The 19,889-nt window shown below is 43.4% G+C and overlaps 1 protein-coding gene across 1 annotated transcript in view; it reads right to left on the reverse strand.

The window, feature by feature from the left end:
• Nucleotides 1–14,065, reverse strand: part of TULP1 (TUB like protein 1) — a 31,746-nt gene extending 17,681 nt beyond the window's left edge. The window contains exons 1-4 of the mRNA XM_028733964.2: nt 13,503–14,065; nt 10,022–10,070; nt 2,246–2,378; nt 121–276 (exon numbers count right to left, since the gene is read on the reverse strand). Coding sequence (XP_028589797.2) covers nt 121–276; nt 2,246–2,378; nt 10,022–10,070; nt 13,503–13,549 — 385 coding nt within the window. The 5' untranslated portion in view covers nt 13,550–14,065. The remainder of the gene's footprint in view (nt 1–120; nt 277–2,245; nt 2,379–10,021; nt 10,071–13,502) is intronic.
• Between the last annotated feature and the right edge of the window lie 5,824 nt (nt 14,066–19,889).

Genomic DNA, 19,889 nt, shown 5'->3' on the forward strand with positions numbered 1-19,889 from the left:
CCCCTCAAATCTCTTGAAGAAAAACATTCAAGAGCTGGAAATCAGAGGCAGGGAAATGGAGCATCTTCTGCTGCTGCCGCTCAAAACACTGGCTGGAGCACAGAATGGGGAGCAGCTTACCTTGTTTCTTTTTTGATGCCTTGGTCACAACGAGATGAGAAGAGGCAGCTTCCTTCTTCTTCCTGGGCTCTTTGGTGCTTTTGGCAGGTGGCAGGTCCTTCTCACCTTCTTCTTCTGGCTTCTCTTCCTTCTTCTTTCTCACTTTTTTGACAGCAGCTTATGACAGAAGACACCAGAGTCAGATGTCTTCTGACAAAAGGCACCGGAGTCAGGATGGATGAGAAAAGAGCACTAGAGGTGCGCATACAATGGCAGACAACAGGAGGGAGGGAGGCTGTAGCTCAGTGGTAGAGCATCAGTTTTACATGCAGAAGGATCTAGATTTCATTTCCAGCATCTGCAGGAAAGATTCCCTGACTGAAATCCCAGAGAACCTCTGCCTATCCGTGTAGACAAAATTGAGCTGTATGGACCAAGGGTCTGGTTCGGTACAAGGTAGTTTCCTGTGTTTCTATGAGGGGGAGGGGTGTAGTGATGTGAAAATGGCCTGTCTGAGAGCCAGTCTTAAGATTTGTGAGGCTGCACATTTTATAAAGTGCAAGGGTGCCTCCAAGACTGTCAGTATTCTGCAGGAGGGATTCACACACATACTGGGGAACTGGATTTAAAGCACCCTGTCTCCCTAGCACAACAAACCCACTTTTAAACAGCATCAGACCCGTTGTAGTTTGGAAAGTGACAGAATGAATGAACAACTATCAAAGAAGACAGAAAAACATGCTGCAAGCAAATCAGGATGAATGCCAATCGACGCTCATTAAAGAGCAGTTGTAATCGAACCTCCATGTAAGCTTTGTGCAAGCAAATCAGGATGATTGATGCAATGAACAGGTCATCTGGAGGAGCCCCAAGTAACTCACAGAACTGGTGTTTTGGGAACAAGCACTCTCATAGCTGGGCCATTGGGAGAGTGGCAAACACCTTACCTGTGTGAGAACAGAAAGAGTTTGCCCAGTGCTCTCATTTGAGGAGAAGGAATACCAGGAAGCTTTGGCTACATGTGGTAAAAGGATGATTTCACAGGAGCCAGTGGTGTGAGGGGCTGTGTGCAATGTCCTTCTGGCTGAGCTGCCTGCTTGTTGTGTTTCTGCCCTCTCCTGGATGAAGCAGATTAGGACACTGCGACCGCACTATGGCTGCAACATCAGGGTAAGGGCCAAACTGAGGGGTTATCCCTGCTCTTTCCAGGCACAGGTTTGCATTTTAAAGCTCTGTGTCCGAGCACCCTATCTTTTCCTCTGGAGCTTTCTCTGCGAAAACTGGCTGAACCAGAGCCAACGGCTATTCGGGCTTTCCACAGATTTTGCTCCGATTCAGTTTTAAAGAGTGGGTTTTCGTAGGGAAAGCTCTAGAGCAGAAAAAAGTGGTGTTTGTACATGGAGTTTTAAAATGTGGACCATGCCTAGAAAGTAAGGAGGAAAGGTGCTCCAGGAGCATGGCATAAGTGGGCTCATGCCAAATTCCTGCAAAATGGGTATTTAAAGTACTGTAGGAGCGAGTGGGAGGAGGAAACTGAGCTCATCCCATTCCAGTCTTTCCTTCCTGAAAAGCACTTCTCCCCAACTCCTTTGTTTCCCAGTGGGGTTTACTTCTGGCATCAGCATCTCACCAGCATCAAATAGTGAAAAAACAAACACATGCAGGAAAAAGCATTAGCTTCTGCCCCAGCCACTATGCATGGCAGGGTTGTAGATGTGGCACCATCATAAACCCCTCTGGGCAGCAGCTAGCATTAGGGTTGCAGCCTAAATCACCTTTTGCAACCCAGCCATGCAAACTGCTGTCACCTGAGCCAGCCCCTGTGTGGTTGCTGGCTGATGGAGACAGTAGTAGGGCTGGCATGAAACTTGTTTGTGGACCAGTGCTTGAGATGACACTGCCATACTTCTGGTTTGGCTGTGGGGTGTAGGATATCCTGTGGGGAGGTACCTGAAAAGGGGAGAGCCCATTGCTCACAGGCTTTGCATGCATAGGGTTTCATAACTGGTAGCATGGTTGGGAAAGACTCTTGGGGGAGGCCTTGGAGAGTCACTGCCAGATACGGGGACAAGTGGTCTGGATCACCATATGGCAGCTTCCTGTGCTAATATACCACAATTCCTGGAACACTGGTTGTGTCCCTTACCTGGTCGGGGGGCACTTGGCTCTTCCGCAGGGCTTGATTCCTCCTGCTTTTTCACTCTGGTCTTCCTTGGCTTGGCCTCCAGTGAAGTAGCCTCCTGCCGTTTCTTCTTTGGCTTCTGCTCCAGCAGGTGAGGCTGCATGAGGGGACATGGGTTGTGAAAACCAATGGAACATCTCTCTCCTGAAATGACCCCCCAAATGACCCTCTTCCAGACAACGGCTGAGAGTAGCCTGGTGACGTGCTGCCTTGTTCTCTGATAGTAGGTTGGGAGGCTTTTGGGAAATGGCTTTGGGTTTTGGGGAAAATGGTAGTCCAAAGTCTACACAGCAAGCATAGCCCATAAACAGTGCACTGTATCTTGTTTTGATAAACTTGTGCCCCGTTCTTGTTAGGAAGGGGCCCCAATTTTGAGAGAAGGAAGCAAGCCCTGATGGTTACCATGAGAACAAGGTGTTGGACTAGATGGGCCATTGGCTTCATCCAATTGGCTCTGCTCATGTTCTTATGTTCACCTGACTGGTGTGTTGAAATCTTTACCATCTTGTTGCCCTAAGCTTTGCAACAGAGAAGGATTCTAAGGTCCTGTAAACTCAGGAGAGAGTGGCATAGTTTAGTAATTTTAGACTTAAGTGGAGGCTCCATCTTTAGATGACAGTAGCATGTCCTTCCTTCCAAATGTGGTAAGCTAGCCCTGCTGCATTTGGGGACCCTGGACATCAGCCTCGAAGTCCTGCCCTGACTGAACCACTGATCCAAAACATGCTCAGAGGGAAGCGGGACTTCTCCTATGTAACCAGAATGTGGAGAGACCTCTGTAGCAGAGCAGAGGCATTGAATGTGGAAGGTTCAATCCTGGCATCTTACAGTTAAAAGGTACCAGGTGAGGGAAAGGTCTCTGCCTGGGACTCCAGAGAGCCAGTACTGCATTAGGATGGCCAAACAGTCTGACCTGGTATAAGGCAATTTCTTATGAGAACTGTGGATAACAGATGAACTTTCTAATAAAATCTAGTAGCAGTGGAGCCTGGTCTATAGGGGTGATTGGGACTCTGTCTCACCAACCTCAGTCTGCTTCCTTATTATACAACCAATCAAGAGGCAGGGCTGCCTGTCATGGACTCTGGCTACACCTCTCTGCCTTCTGCTCCACCAGTACCAATGGGCACCGACCACCACGGTCCAATAAAAAGGATGAGGGCTGTGTCTGTTGGGAGCGGAGAGGGAGTGAGAGCATTACTATTCCCACTGCTCTTCTCTGCCCTGATATTAGGCTACAATGGAAAGAAAATTGTGCAGCAAAGTAAACTGATGACAAAGTGTGGGGAAACACTCTCACATTCAGGTGATTCATATGAGCAGCACTGATTTATAAGCCAAAAGAAGGCTGAGCATGACTCCCTGTGGTCATGCACATCTCCAGGACTACTATTCCTTCACCATCCTAAGTAAGTATCCTTCCTTAGAGACTGTCCACCTTCTTCATTTGACGAGCTATCTGGGCCAAGTCCAACATTTTTTTAAAAAAATAAAAGGCCCACAATAAGAGAGAGCAGGGGCTTTGAAGTTGCCCATCAATAGAGTAGGCCAACAAAGGGCACAGATCCCCAGGTCTTTCCCCACTGTAGTGAGATGTACTGCATTTCTAGTTAAATTACGGTAATTATTTCTGAAATTGAATCTGTATAAATGAATCAGCATGTGCCATTTTAATGCAAATCTTGTTCCTCCCCCCCCCACCCCCGTTCAGCAATAAGTGACTACCATAACATATTCCTGAACTTAATGTCTTTCTTGCCACTCAATTTACATTTTGAGTCTTTGCTATTAAAATAATCCCAAGGTGAAAATGCTAATGGAAAGGGAAAATAAACAAAATGGTCAAGCTGGTTAATTTATATTGGGTGCGGATTTTTCCCCCTTCTCCAGCTTGGCATCTGCTGGTGAGAACATGAACCAACCACACAATATGTGTGCATATGCAACATGCTTACAAAAGCAAGTGAGTTGAGTTGGCCCTGAATCAAAACCGTGAAGTAAACAAAGCAGTCTCATATTGGCAAAGCGCAAAAAGATGTAGTAACTCAGGCCCACTCAGAACTGAACAATGCAGGGAGGAGTAGATGAGACACACAGCCCTTAGTTGAGGAGGGCCTTGTAGGCACCAGGATAGTAACTGGGTGTGTGTCAGAATAAACAGACAAGCCCCATGTGGCCAATATGCAAAACCAGTCCGCTCCTGGCAATCCCACATGCTTAAAACTCATGAATCATGTCTTTAGAATGAGAAGGTTGGTAAAAACGAAGAGAGATTTAGGGTCTTTTTTGTGTGGCTTCTGGGTGTTTTTTGTTGTTTTTGTTTGTTTTAAATAGGGAATAAACCATAAGCACATTATCATGGTGAGGTGTCTTATAACCATCAAGGCCAGAAGTGGCTCCCCGTCTGTGGAATGCTCTCCCCAGGGAAGTTCGCCTGGCGCCTTCATTATACACCAGGCAAAAATGTTCTTTTTAACCAGGCCTTTGGTTGATCCGATTTACATCCTATGCCCTTTAAAATGTTTTTTTTTGGGGGGGTATTGGGTTGCTGTTTTTATTTTTATTAGGTATTTTGTGGTTTTATATCTTGATTTTATTCTGTGAACTGCCCTGAGACCCCTGGGTATAGGGCAGTATATAAATTCAATAAGTAATAATAATAATTTAAACTGAAGAGAAAAGGGGGGGGGGAGAGACTTTAAAAAAGAAAACAATACTTTGTTTTGCATTTATCTCAAGTCAATGATTTTTAAAAATAATTGTAGTTAACAAATTTGCTCCTGTCACCCCAATACTACTGGGCACGTTTTAAATTTCACAACCAAGCAACCAACAAAAATGTTACGAAACCACACAGCAACTGAACAATGATGAATAGGGCAGAGTCAAATACACCCATCTCAATTATTTCAGGCTGCATCACAATTAGCACCACTAGGTGGCTCACTGATACCTATGGAGAAACTAAACCGTCTGGTTTATGTAGTGGTAAAAAAGCGAATAAGGAAAGGTGCTACTCAGCTCTGTTGAGTCATCTGGAATTTTTGCCATAGGGTGATGAATGTGTATTGCTCTCTAAATATGTTGCAGAAAATGCAAATGCATATGCTGAAATAGTGTGTGGGGATTTCCCAGAAAACTGCAAGGTTAAAGTCAATATTGCCATATGCTCCACTTGTTGGTGTGGTGTCCTCTATCCAGCTGCCAGTACATACAACACCTCTCTGAGGTAATGGTTATTGGGAGTTTTAACAAAATTGCAACTAAAAACAGCAACCCACTGATGTGTACTTAAGTCATGATATCCAGACAGCTGGGAGGAGTGCAGTTGTTGCGCCAGTGTGTCTGAATGAAGTATGAGGAGACCTCTGAACCTACTCAACCCATGACATGTTATTGCCAGTTGAAGAGACACAAAGAACCATATGAACCAGCTACTAGTTTCCTGAAATACAGAAATGGCAGCACCACGACAATGTTTTTGTAGAAGGAAGTAAGGTACTGATTTGTAAGTGGCGCAGAAAAGTAGAAATGGCTCACCGGAAATGCTGAAGAATTATTTGACTCAAAAAGATATGGTGGCTAATTTTCATGAATGATTTTTTTTTTTAATACCACCATTAGTAACTGGTGTGGCTGCTTTCTTAGACACCTTGCTGTGCTAATGCCCGGTCCTTCTGTGTTAGGCTTTTTACGGGGACATCACCACTTCAAAAACAATAATAAACCAACATATCACCTCTCTGAGGTAATGGTTATTAGAGTTTTGAGGGAAGTTACTTCACTAACATCACATTAGTATACTTGTTTACTTAGAAGTTATTGAATCCAACAGGGCTTCCTCCCAAAGGAAGTGAGCATAGGATTGCCGCCTAAATACTCTACTGTGACTTCTGAAGTAAAATATCCACTGAATATTCAATAGCCAAGATTCATGGTTAACATTTGACATCCAATTTTCGGTAACAGTACTTCCAGTTGACAGAATGTGAAGTTGAAGGGAGAGAGAGAACATGAGAACATTTACCTCAGCTTCTCACATATAAACAACATAGCAAGAGCAGAACCATGTTACTAATTTAAGGCAGAAGCTGTGCCGGAATGTTCCCCACAGAGGTAACATCTGTAGTGTCTCCTCACCTACACAAAAATAATCTACTGAAGACTTCTATTTTGCAGTGGTGGTGGATAAAACCTTGACCTTCTTCTTGTGCAGAGAAAATCTTAAATTGCAATAAAATATGCCTTCTTAAACTTGACAAGCAGAGTTCATACAACACTAATCTCATTATAAGGGTTATTTATGTGTGTTTTTTTAAAAAAACAGTTTATTAAGTACTACAGCCTTGTACCCGGCACTGCTTGGGAATCCTAATAATTTTTTTAAAAAAATATGAGTGCAGTTTTGAAAGATTTAGCTCACCATCTTGATTCAAAATGGAATCTAATTTTATCCAAAAATAGATAAAAATGTGCTCTCAGGTACCATGATGCCAAATTTTGTTGAGTTATCTTAAGAGGTGCCCAAATGCAGAGCAAACAAAATATATAGCAGAAGACTGACATACGATAGAAGGTTATATTCAAAGCACCCCAATAAAAATAACAACAGTAATAATAACAAGAATAACACAACTTACCAACCAGGTCCCCAATTGATGGCAAAGAGGGAAACAAATAAGAAGATGTTTATTAACTTGGTCAGGTTAAAAAAGGAATACTGCTACTGAGAAAATGTTGCACTCCAATATGGAGAAATCTTGGAATATGTAGATATAATTTATCTCAGCATTGTTACAATATGAGCTTCTTACTCAACATCTGAAGGGTCATAATTTCCCTCTCTGTGTTGCATTAACGGGGAGAGTGACTTCCTTCCAAATACAATATTCTAGGATCAATCCTGTCCCAGCAGGCTGAGGGGAAGCATATTTACTCATTTTTATTTTATTCATTAATTTTTAAAAATTGGACTGTAGCTGGAAATAGCTAGTATATGTAAGTTCAAAGAAAATAAATGTTTTAAACCCACAAGGGAGGGATTGCATTGTGCATTATTTCCTTTCTAAGGGGCTTAATGAGAGCTTGTGTATAGTGATCCATTCCTTCAGTCTACCTTGGGAGCATTCTCACATTTCCTTTAAATGCTGGAAGATGTTTAACTCTGCCTGAACTGGCCACCTCATCTGCTTATGGAAGTGCTTAGGTAACTAAAGCCCTATAGGGATTTGCATTGTACAGAACACTGACCATTAGACAAAGAGACAAAGACTGATACTAGACGAACTTTTGTAAGGAATGGACACACCTCTCTCTCTCTCTCTCTCTCTCTCTCTCTCTCTCTGTGTGTGTGTGTGTGTGTGTGTAATGTCCTTGACGGGAACACTCCACGTTGCAACATTTTGTTGCAGCTCCCGCTTGTTGTGTAATAAAAGGAGGGCACAAGTTGGACACGAGTGGAGAGCGATATGTCCCACCTTCTTTCCTTATGTCAACTAAAGGCTTGTGTGCCTCAGTATTTTCAGCTGCCTCTTATTTAAAAGAATCATCTTAGAGCCTCAGCAGCTTTAAACTTTCATATTGGCTTCCAGAAAGGGCATAAGCTGCAGACACACAATATGTGGAGTGCTTTTGTTGAGAATGTTCCTTTCCCACTCCGTATTCTGCTTCCTGGTCCAGGAATCAGTCAGTATTCCATGGCCACTGAGCATGCTCAGTCCTCATTGGGTTGTTTTGTGTATCACTCCCCCCACTGGATATTTTTTTTATATATAAAAAACCAGTCATTCTGCAAACCTTGATTCCCCCACTTCCAAGCCTGTTGATACCTTCCTTTTTTAGTATGAGTGGTCACATTCTAGCTACATAAACAATGACACTCACTGCCCGCACATCAGAATTAGGGGGAAGGATTAAAACGACACTAGACCTCAACTAATCTGCACAGTCAGATGCATATACATGCATGTGCCTAAATGTGGGTGTCCTGAACAATATATTGCATTTGAGGCATCAGTGGACAGCTCGCCAGTATACCGTCTCACACAGAGAGTAAGAAGACCATGACAAATATGGCTGTGTTTACCTATGAAACACTGGCAGTATAGAACGAGTATCGCGAGCCAAAAGGTGCTCATAAATAGCCTGTAACAACAACTCTGTTCTTCTGAGATTGAGGTCACTCGGAGCTACGGTGCAGAGGAAGAAGCAGATGGATCAGATTAGGTGCCCTGCATCTAATCCCATTTATCGAGGGCTATATATATGATTGATCAAACGGGAAGTCATGTATCTTGCGCAAGAAAGGTGCTAATGCAAAACTGCAACCTAGCGCTTGGAGACACCTATGGTCTTCTTGTGCCACACTATTGGTAAACAAATTATTTCATTGGCTCAGACTGGCTCATCCAACCCTATGCCTAAGCAAGGAGGAAACAGGACATGGTCCAAGATCTGACCTGGACTAGATATTTCTACAGTGGAGTCACTGTGGGGTAATGAATAGAGATCTGTACTAGAGAGATGTGGATTCAAATGTCCACTTTAGCCATGAAGATTACCGAATGTCCTTGAGCTAGTCACTATCCCTCAGCATAAGGCTCACAGGGCTGTTGTAAAGATAAAATAGGACAACCTCCTGTGTATCTGTTGCCCCAAGCACTTTTGGAGGAAGTGTGCGGTACAAATGTAAGAAACAAAGGTTTGGGCTTGGTTACTGTGACCCCACTGGACCCACATTCTTCAAGCACATTCAAAATGATGTTTTTGAGATAAACCAGTCTTCACTGAGGTATGCTTTGAGGCATTTCTTGCACCATATACCCTCTTGAAGCATGAGCTGCAGAAATTTCCTGCACCTTTGTCCAGCTTCATGGTAATAATTAGGTCCAGGGACCTCACCTTTGCTACACCCTTGTGCAAATTAATTGAAACAAAGCATATTTTCTATCTTACTCGTAATCCTGTACTCAGAATGAACACGAAAAGTCAGTTGATCATTATGGTGTCAGAAGCCTGCAGCCAATAGAAGGAATGATGCACTCGCCACAATATATTGTGGTTCTACTAAAGAGAGCTATTCCAGAGCTGGAAAAGATATCCCTGATGATACTGGGATATTGCAGCAGGACCTAGCCCCCTGTCACACATCAAAAGTGGTGAAGAAATTCATGACAGAGCAGCAAATACAGGTACTTGATTGGCCAGGGAATTCCCCGGACGTAAATCCCATTGAGAATTTATGGACTATATGCAAAAGTCACCTCCTTGCTGTAGACTGTACGACTATGGAGAAGCTCATTCAGACGCTGATTCAAGTGTGGTACAAGGATCCGAAAATCAACAGTGACTCTTTGAAACTAGCAGACTCCATACCAAACCATGTTCAAATGCTGCTTAAAAATATCAGAGGTCATATCCATTACTAATGTACATATATGTGAGTTTTGTACAATAAAATACTAAATTCATTGTTTGTTTCAATTTATTTGCACAAGGGTGTATTATGTAGCAACCACCTTTCTCAATAATTATTTTTCAAAATCATCAGTTGCTCAGAAGAAATGAAGCATCACTTCAGTTCATTGCTAGACATGGACAGGATCTCGCACACTGGCTCAAACAACTAACATTAGCCGCTGCTGTAATAGGAGCCCCAAAGAGAAGCCAGAGCTTAGACAGACACATTGCAGCCTAGAAAAGAAACCAGGTAATAAGGGTGGTTGGGACAAATTTTCCTACCTGCTTATTAAGTCTCTGCTGCTGAGGGCTCCCAGGTTCCTCACTTGCACTGAGGGAAGATGGAGAGGAAGACAGGGAAAGCAAATATAAGGCATTAGGCAGACTTACCTTTAGATTATTACCTGAACATATTTATGGAGGAATTCCTAGCCATGTCATGATATCCTCCAATAATTAAATGAGCCTGAGCACAGCCATGGTGCCCAGAAACTATGTGTGATCCTTTCTCGTGTCAGCAGGTGGCATTATAGCTTATCTAGGGTGCTTCCAGAAATTCACGGGTGCTTCCAGAAGGGATTTTATTGTGGAATCAGTGCTACTCATGCCCACAAGTTTTTTTGTATTTTCCACATGACTGATATGATGGCTCTCCAACACAATTCCTCAAAGACAGTGTAATTGCAGCTCTGAATAGGAGATAGTTCTAGTTCCTAGGCTGTCCAATGCGGAGCTTCCTGGAGGAGCCACTTCTGTCACTGGACTATGATGGCTAGTGGTCTGACTCCTTGGGATGTCAAGAGAGCTCTGAAGAGAGATGCCCACCATAGAAACCTCATTACCCCAAACAAGCCAATAGCTGGAGCAGAAGGCAGTTGCCCTATAACTAGCTGGAAGGCAGCCCTCAGTGGATGGGGCATCCTGTTAATGATGACCTAGCCTCATTATAAAACCAGGACTTTGCTAAGGCAACTTGGATCTTTGGCTTCAGCTGCATGAGTACTCTCCATGGTCCTGAACCCACACCTTGGACTCCCTCCAAGGTGCTGGCGCCTTTGAAACCATAAACCTCTGACCTCCCCTTGCTTGGGCCACCACACCTTCTTGTTGGTGGGCATCCCTGTGAATCACAACAAATGCCAGTAAAAATAGAGATTTCTAGGATGGGGTCGAAACCCATCACACTAATAATACTTAGCATTTATATCATGCTCTAAAGAGCTTCACATCCATTGACTTGTCCAAATCCTTACATCAGCCCTGTAGGTCTGGGATGGGGAACCTGTGGCCCTCTGGATGTTGGTGAACATCCATCTGCACCAGCAAGCATGTGGATGATGGGAGTTGTAGTGGGATTTACTGATAAATGCTGCTAAACTTCCGGAGGGTCACAGGTTCCACCATGTTCTAGGTAAATTAGCAGATGGTGGCAGGGGGAGGTTCAGGCTGAGAACTTGTGCCTTGCCTGAGTGACTAGATGGGTTCATGGTTGAGATGAGACCCCCACCAGGGTCTTCCTCACTCTCTTACCACCACTGCGTATTTAAAAGTTACCCCCTTCACAATATACCCAATTTTTTGGTGCTGACCGTTGCCCAGTCAGCTTTTTAGCTATTTACATATCTGCACTATTCAATAAAAAAGTAATATTTTGTCATGTACCCCAACATTAAATTTAATATAGAATCATTTCAAGACAGTTTCTTGGAGTTTTGTGAAGATGTCAGGACAGCATAGAATGTGGTTAGTTTTCATTATATTGCACACCACAAATTCGACACTTTCTGGTGCAGGGGTGGGGGCAGTTTTTCTGTAAAACCCATCCAAAACCCTACATTACATTGTTTCATGACTCAGCTTAGTAAATGTCCTCTGAGTATTGCTATGGCCTAAAGGTAGGTTAGATATTTCTCCAAGCAATAGCCTTGGTATTTAATGGACATGTAACAAAGACAGCTGGGTGGGAAGTACCAATAAATGCAATATCATTCTGAATGGCTCTTTGAGTTATTTGATATTTGATAGATGCATGTAACTCCTAAAAATTAGAGACAAATCTCCAACTGTCCCAAATAACTTATAAGCAGTAGCCTATCTTTTAGTTGGATTTTGGTTGCCAGAGCCTATTGTTAGCTATATTTCTGCACTGTTTTGAATAGTACTTTTAATAATAATAATAATAATAATAATAATAATAATAATAATAATAATTTATTATTTATACCCCGCCCATCTGGCTGAGTTTCCCCAGCCACTCTGGGCGGCTCCCAATCAGTGTTAAAAACAGTACAGTGTTACATATTAAAAACTTCCCTGAACAGGGCTGCCTTAAGATGTCTTCTGAATGTCAGGTAATTATTTATCTCTTTGACATCTGATGGGAGGGCGTTCCACAGGGCGGGCGCCACTACCGATAATTGTTTTTATGGTGCATTTATAAATTGCCATGAGACTCACATGAAAGGGGATTAATAAATTAATAAAATAACAACATTAACTGGATCCAATGAGAGCCAAAGGGGCAGGGCCTTGCAATTCAAAGAACAGAACACTGGGATGAACTTTCATTTTTGTTTTGGTTCTGCTATATTCCCTTAATACCTATAAATTAAATGGAATTTAAGCTGCAGGAGGGGAACACTTGGTGATGCATATATATTTCATACCAAACTGTATGATGGAAGAAATACTGATTAAAGTATAAATCAACCCCCTCCCCTAATGAACACTATTCCAGGATTCAGATTACGCCTCTTTAAAGTACAACATATTCCACAACATAATTTAATGTAAAATTCAATAAACTATAATGTACAATGCTAAATTTTTCCTTTACAGAGATCATTGCTTTGTATAACCGAAGATCAAAACAAATGACTCAATTAATTAGATCCACATTTCATTTTTCTTCATTTGCCTAACTCTTCTTCGGCAAGGATAATAATATCGTATTTCTAAAATCTCATTACAATTCAAGCCTAAGAGCTAAGGATGTTTTCAAACACAAAAGCTTAAAGCGGTTTTTGTTCATTAGATTTATATTCAGGCCAGAGATTGATGCAACATTTCCATGTGACTACCATAGGACATCTAACCCACTTGGTCCCAATGTGCCAGAAAGCTGATTGTGTTCCCAGTGAAGGTGTCCAGCATACAGAAAATGTGTGTGTTCTTCCTCCCCTCCAGCAGATTAATTTATTTTAAAAAAATTATGATCTTCTTTGTCTGCCCTAGAACAGAATATATCACCCCGCACTAAGAGCTTCACCACCATGCCTACCATGGTGAGGTCAGAAGGACCGTGGGACATTCACTGGACGCCTGATGAGGTTCATGGCCCTGAAAGGGACTCATGGCTGATCCCTGAAACCTCCCAACCCTGCTCTTCCTTCTCCTTCTTGCTGCCCTTGCCTGTTCTCCCATGACCTCTGACCATGCAAGCAGTGACTGAGCAGTATCCTCCACAAGCCTTGCACTTGCTCTCTGGGGAATTATGTGGATGGAGCCCAATGGAAGAGGCCAAGCAAATGCATGGCAGTGACGGTGCTGAGGAGGAGGAGGAGGTGGTGAGCCCACTTGAGAGCAGGGGTGAGTGGGAGCATCTTACTTAAGCCTCCCCCCCCCCACAAAAAATAAAGACCCTGGAGCCTGCACTGAAGGACCTGATAAAATAGGGCCCCTTCTCACTTCCTGCTCAGGTTTCCAGGAGTCTTCCCTAGTGACTATCTACCCACACCTAAGGGTGGAGGGTCCTTGTACTTACCCATCTGATGTCCACACCTCACGGAGGATGTCTGACTGAAGGGGCATTGCTAGCAGCCAGTCTCCCTAATTTATTTTAGAGGTCCTTGGTCCAGGAGAGAGCAGGAATGCAGACCTGGGATTCAAAGCCACTTCTCTTGCAGACCTATGGAAAGACGGCTCCTTCCTCTTTCCTTCCCCGGTGCTGCCTTGATCAAAGAAATCTGCACAAGAAGCTGTTTGCTGTGAAAATCAAGTGGAAGACTTCAATGCAGCCGGCCTGTGGGTGTTCTCCTTTGCCTTTCCCATCGCCCTGTCCTTGCAAGGCAGCTCTAGCACTTCGTTCTGAGTATCTCCCCCCCACAGTTTGAAATGAAATCCTTGGTTTATATACACTGTGCAGCGGCATATAACTTCACCATGGGCTTCTTGGGCAACCGAGAGAGAAGTTAGCGATGCCTCCGTGAAGCAGGTGATGAGAGGGAGTTGGGAAGCAGAGGAGATGATTACGGTAACTTTTTTATTTCTTCAAACTAGGTAATAGGATTTCAGGGGCTAACGGACTGCCAGCCAGGCCTCCTGGGAGATCTGTAGAATGGAACATCTGTCACTGTAATTCATTTAAACAGGGCCATGGGAAGATTATTGTAACTATGCAACACTGTGTCTGCCTTGCCAAGGACTGGTGCAAAATGTGTGAAACCATAGATCCAGGATGGAACTTTGCATGCCTGTGTGCCAGAGTCTCTCTCCCCCCCCCCCCCCCGTTCACAGCCTAGGACAGCTTTTCAGTTGCATCTCTCCGTAGCAAAACTGTATACACACCATACGTTTAAGACATATGACTTTCCCCCAAAGAATCCTGGGAACTTTAGTTAAGGGTGCTGGGAATTGTAGCTCTGTGAGGGGGTAAACTACAGTTCCCAGGATTCTTTGGGGGGTGTCATGTGCTTTAAATGTATAGTGCATACTTAGCAAATGGAGGAAGTGTCTGATGTGGGGGGGGCTGACCCTGGAGTTAGATCCACAATATCTGAAGTCATGAAAATAAAACAAAAGGGGGCAGGGGAAATGTCCAAATGAAAGCATATGAAATGTCAGGTAATTCAGTACATAGAACAGTGATTAAGATTCTCTGTTACTGGCCAAAACAGATGTAGATGGGAATTTGAAATGCCATAGATTACTTTATTAGCCAAAGCCTGGGAGAAGAGGAATGTTTTTGCCTGACACCTCAAGATATGTAGCGAAGATGCCAGGCAAGCTTCCCCATACCTGCCTAGAACTATTCCTCAGTTTGTATGTTTCAGTCTGTTTCCCATGCTTTTCATAAATCATCTACAGAACCTCTTATCTATTTATATAAGATTGAATAAGTCTTGAAACCAAACCTTTCTCCCTGTCTCCACCATTTACCAGGTTAGAGTGTTGGACTAGGGCCCAGGAGACCAGGGTTAAAATCCCCACATGGTCATGAAACGTAGGCCAGTCACAGCCTCTCAGCCTATCCTACCTCACAGGGTTGTTGTGGGAATTTAATGAGGGGGAGGACCATGCACACCCCCTTGATCTCCTTGGAGAAAAAGGTGGGGTATAAATGCAATAAATAAATGCAATACAATATAATACAACACAATAAATTGCATTCTAATGGCATGTGCAGCCAGTTGTAGAAATGTTGTTCCTCAGCAGCACTGAAGATCCTCATGCAAAAGCAGCCTCTGTTTATATTTGCCTAGCAGAAAACAGACTTATTAGCCATGTCTCCCAACTGAAAAGGAAATCTGCTTGCCAGGCTCTCTTCCCAAGGAAGATTAGAACCTTTCCCTCCATTCTTTTCAAATCTCTCTGTTTTAGACTCTTCAGTGATGGTGAGAGTGTACTTTATATGATGAAGCATTTCTGCTGAAGTGGCTCCATCTGGAGATTAGGAGAGCTATTCTGAGAGCTTCAGCAGAGCTGCGCTCAGCCTCTCCAGTGAAAGATTTCAGCCCTGATCGCCTTAGGAGAGATGCAGTCTGACCAACAAGGGCTATACAGTGTGCTGCAACTTCCTGACACATTAACTCCATCCTGACCTGCTGCTCTAGAATAGCTAGGTAATAAACAGACTCTCTGCTCAACAAGCTTACCCCAGTTTTGAAGATGATGGATACAGCCGAAACAAACATTCACAAGTATTAATGCTCCCCCAAATTGCCATTTTCTCCCAAATTATAAATGAGAAACACAGAATGCCAATTTCATATTTTGCAAATGGAATTTGTACCTTATAGTTCAAATGCATTGGACTTGACATCTCCTTATTTTCATAAGGTTCTCTTATGAAATCTCAAAAAACTCTCAGCTGTCAAATGCTAAATACTGCTATGTGTTATTTATCAAATGCCACCAGGGTATTTTCCATTCCAGTTCACAGGATTTGGAAAACATTGCCTAACTCTGTGCTATGAAGGCCAGATCTTCCACACATCAGCTCTCACACAATCCAGATGACAGCATGTCAGGCATGGAGTCAGTGCATCATAAAGCCAGATGACTCAACCAGACAAGAGAAAGTTGCTCCTTACAGTGGAATTCCCTCAACCTCCAGCATCACTGGATAATTTGACTGCAGATGGAGGAAGAGCTCTGGTAAAACCCCACCCACCAAGTCTTCCAAAAGGGGTGTGTGTGCAAGAAGCATGAAACTGTTTCAAAGAAAGAAGTGTTTTGTTGGAATTGGAGAACTACAAATGGGCTAAGAAGAGTACCGCCCTATAAAAGTACCCTGGCATGAACACATATTGAAATGAATCAGAGCAATGGAGAACCCCGTAGTTCACCAACATTTTGTTAGGTTTCTGTTATGCCACTGTGCAGTGCTTGGAGTCACAAGACTCTGTTTACATTCCAGACTGTTGGAAGTCTCACAGGAGACGGGAGACGGATGTTGATGTTACTGGTTTCCTGTTTCTTTGTTCCAGTTGTTCTCTGCCTTTCACAGAGAGCAGATGCATATTCTTTTCTGTCCTGCGTAGTTAGCAATAAAACGTAGTGATGTAGCACATATTTCGGCTTCTTCTGCTGCTGTTTGGATACCCTGTGTAATGGGAACATGCCTGAAGCCTCATCAAAGGCTTAGATCGTTAATCACCATCAGAGGAGATTCCGGAGACTCGACCGGAGGAGTGGCTTGGTTGAACGGAGATTCTGACCCATGTTAAGGCGAGGGGTTTCAAAGCACAATGGGGGGGGGGGACTGACTTCAATACACTCTAGGGTGAAAATGTGAATATATCCATAGTTAACCTAGTACAGCGAGAAAGTTTATGACAAAAATATATATGTATTTCCTATCAGTGGGATAGATATCACAGTGCTTGTTACTGAAAACAAACGGTTTCAAACTCAATCATTCTAGGATAGATAGATACCAGAGAGTTAAACTAGTTTCAGAGTCACTTCTCCCAAGGCAAGTCCATGATGGAGCTTTGTGAGGGAATGTGGGGGTGGGGGGGGTGTGATAGCCCTCCCTCCCAGCCATATCCCCAAACTACTATTCCCAGGACTCTTTGGGGCATGGTTGTGGAACTTGTGGCCTTCTAGATGTTGCTGAACTGCAGCTCTCATAATCCTCGACTTGGGCCATGATGGCTGGGGCTGTTGGGAGTTGGAATCTAACCATATACAGAGTGCCACTCCACTCCTGAGGCGTTCTCAAAGTAAATGGAGGATTGAACTCTGATTAATAAGAATACACACAGAGGCTTGAACCTGCAAGACTCTAGGAAGGGTGCGTATAATAATCTCTGGCTGTCTCCAGCCCCTCGGCCCAGGTCGTTTTATTCACAAAAGAACTTTTTACAGAGTGTTCGAAAGAACCAATCAGATTTCTTCTAAGCATTTCAACAAACCCACGTGGGGAGAAAGTTAAACTACCAAAAATAATTAAGCACGGGGTAAACAAAGAACAGAACTACAAAGGAGTACATTTGGCAACCCCGGAGGTGATAAACAAGCAATATACATGATAAGGAGGATTGCCAGGACAGCGATCATTATCACCTTTATGTGAGATCTGTTTCATGGCCCTAAGATTAACATCCTAAGATTAACATATAAGAAAAGCTACATCAAAGAAGCTGCCCACTGTCTTTGATGACCCAGGAGCCTGCCTGGTGAAGCAACTGGGCTGTGTACGTGACTTGTGAAGAAAGAGAAATGGAACAGGAATGCACAGGTGTGGATTGATCAAGAATCATATCAAAATAGTTTAAACCCAGTCAACGCAATGCTTTCATTGCTGACATAGATGGCTTACTCTATATTTGCTATAATTCCTCATAGCAATCCCACCTGATCACTACACACTCCCAAGCTTTAGAAGAAATCTGGGCACAGAACTGGCAGACGGAGATTGGTGGAGCAGTGCCCCATCTGCCCGAACCATTTATCACAACTGTGATTCACAGCCTTGTTCTCATCACCTCCCTCTGGATCTTGGTGAAGATGCCGAGATATAGTTATGTGCATCTTCCAACTTCTCTCCTTCCGTGGAATTAATTTACAGCAGCCAGTTTTTGGTCTTTTTTCACAAATAGTTGCATCTTTATCCCACTAGGTGGCAGTTTACTACCATCAACTTCAGCTGCCTACAAGGAATTTGGTGGTGTGTGGGCAGAGGTGAGGGGGGAAAGCTGAAGAACCAAAGTCCCTTCTGTACAATGGCAGAGCAGTCGTTTTCTGTCCTTCCAGCTTAGAACAATGTTATACTTACAATTTCATTCTGAATTTGGCCATGTGCTGCCTTAATGTTTCGGGTGGACACTTCCTTCACACACCTACTTGAGCACTCGGAAGCTCCATTGACAGTGCAGCCAGGTCTGGTTCCCTTTGGTTTCCACATATATCTTAAGTGACTCCAGATCACAATACCTCAAGGAGTGCCTCTCCCCATATGAACCAACCTGGGGCCTGTGATCATCATGTGAGACCCTTCTTTGTGTGCCTCCTCCATGAGACATCTGGAGGGCAGCAGCACAAGAACAGGCCCTTTTTGCAGTGGCTCCCTGCTTGTGGAATAGTCTGCCCAGGTAGACTCACCTGACACCTTTGTTACCTATCTTCAGGTGTCATTTATCCCAGGCCTTTGGCTATTTAAACAATCTATGGCCTTTAAAACTGTGGTGATGGGGAGGGATGTTTACGATTTTTGTTTGTTATCATGCTATATATTTTTGTGTTTTTATATTGCAAACCACCCTGGGATCTTTGGAAGAAGGCTGGTATAGAAATTTAACTATCTTCAGACCACAGCCTGGGACCTTAGACCAGGTATACGAAAATTTTGACTTTCCAGATGTTGTTGAACCACAATTTCCACCAGTCCCAGCAAGCATGGCCAATGGCCAAGGATGGAAATTGTAGCTCAGCAACACCCAAAGGGTCAAAGGTTCCGCATACCTACATCAGACTAATGTGTCTATTAGCAGAAGCAATGCCTTAGGCATGCAGCTAGAAAATGTGATTCATTCCCACACTGTTGAGTAACTATAGCTGCCTAGATTAGCAAAACAATTCCTCTCCTGCCACACCATGACTTGACTATTCCATATACATCCCCCCCCCCTTAATCTTTAGAGGCTGAGTCCTTAGTTTGGGGGACCATTCAAGCAAGGGACCACTCTTTGCACTGCAGCATACAGACTCTTGCATACCATATTCCTGCTTTTGATGTTGAGAAAATATCCCCCAAATCCTGTTTTATGGCGGCTGGATATAATGCAGGGGAAGATGTCTAACAGGATTGTGCAAAGGGAGGTGACATTGGGGTTGTGCTTTCCAAGGCAACAAGAACCACATCATGAATTTGCAGTATCCATTTACTTCATTTTCAGTTCTGAGCACATTTGAATGGCAGTTGCTTTTTTTAAAAAAGGGGAATCTAATAAAAGATCTCACAGTATTGACTGGCACAGCAACAGTTTTTCTCTATCTAGCTAATGGGCTGCGAATGCCTTAATGATGCATTCTCTCTGTCAGTCTGTCTCTCATACACAAACATCTACCTCTCTTGTTTGTATTGTAATGCAGGACTGAAACCAGATCCATTTCTAAATACTGCAGGCAATGTTGGTTTTACAATGAATCTCAATGTAATGCCAGGGAAACCCACTTCAAGTGCAAGATGATTCTGTGGACCAGTGCTGCTCTTCCATCACCTTGGGCATGAGCTGTGTCGAGAGTACAGCCCAAAGGGAATTGGGTGGCTAGTAGGCTGGATCGTATTTGATTACTGTGCACTTGACAACAGACATAATTGAAAGGCATCACTATATAAAAGCTCTGTCTGTGGCATATGATCTGTGATTGCCTATTTACACAATGGACATAGTTTGGCAACTTGAACTAGAAGGGCTCCAGACTC

The sequence above is a fragment of the Podarcis muralis genome, chromosome 5, assembly GCF_964188315.1.
Source record: "Podarcis muralis chromosome 5, rPodMur119.hap1.1, whole genome shotgun sequence".
Classification (NCBI taxonomy): Eukaryota; Metazoa; Chordata; class Lepidosauria; order Squamata; family Lacertidae; genus Podarcis; species Podarcis muralis.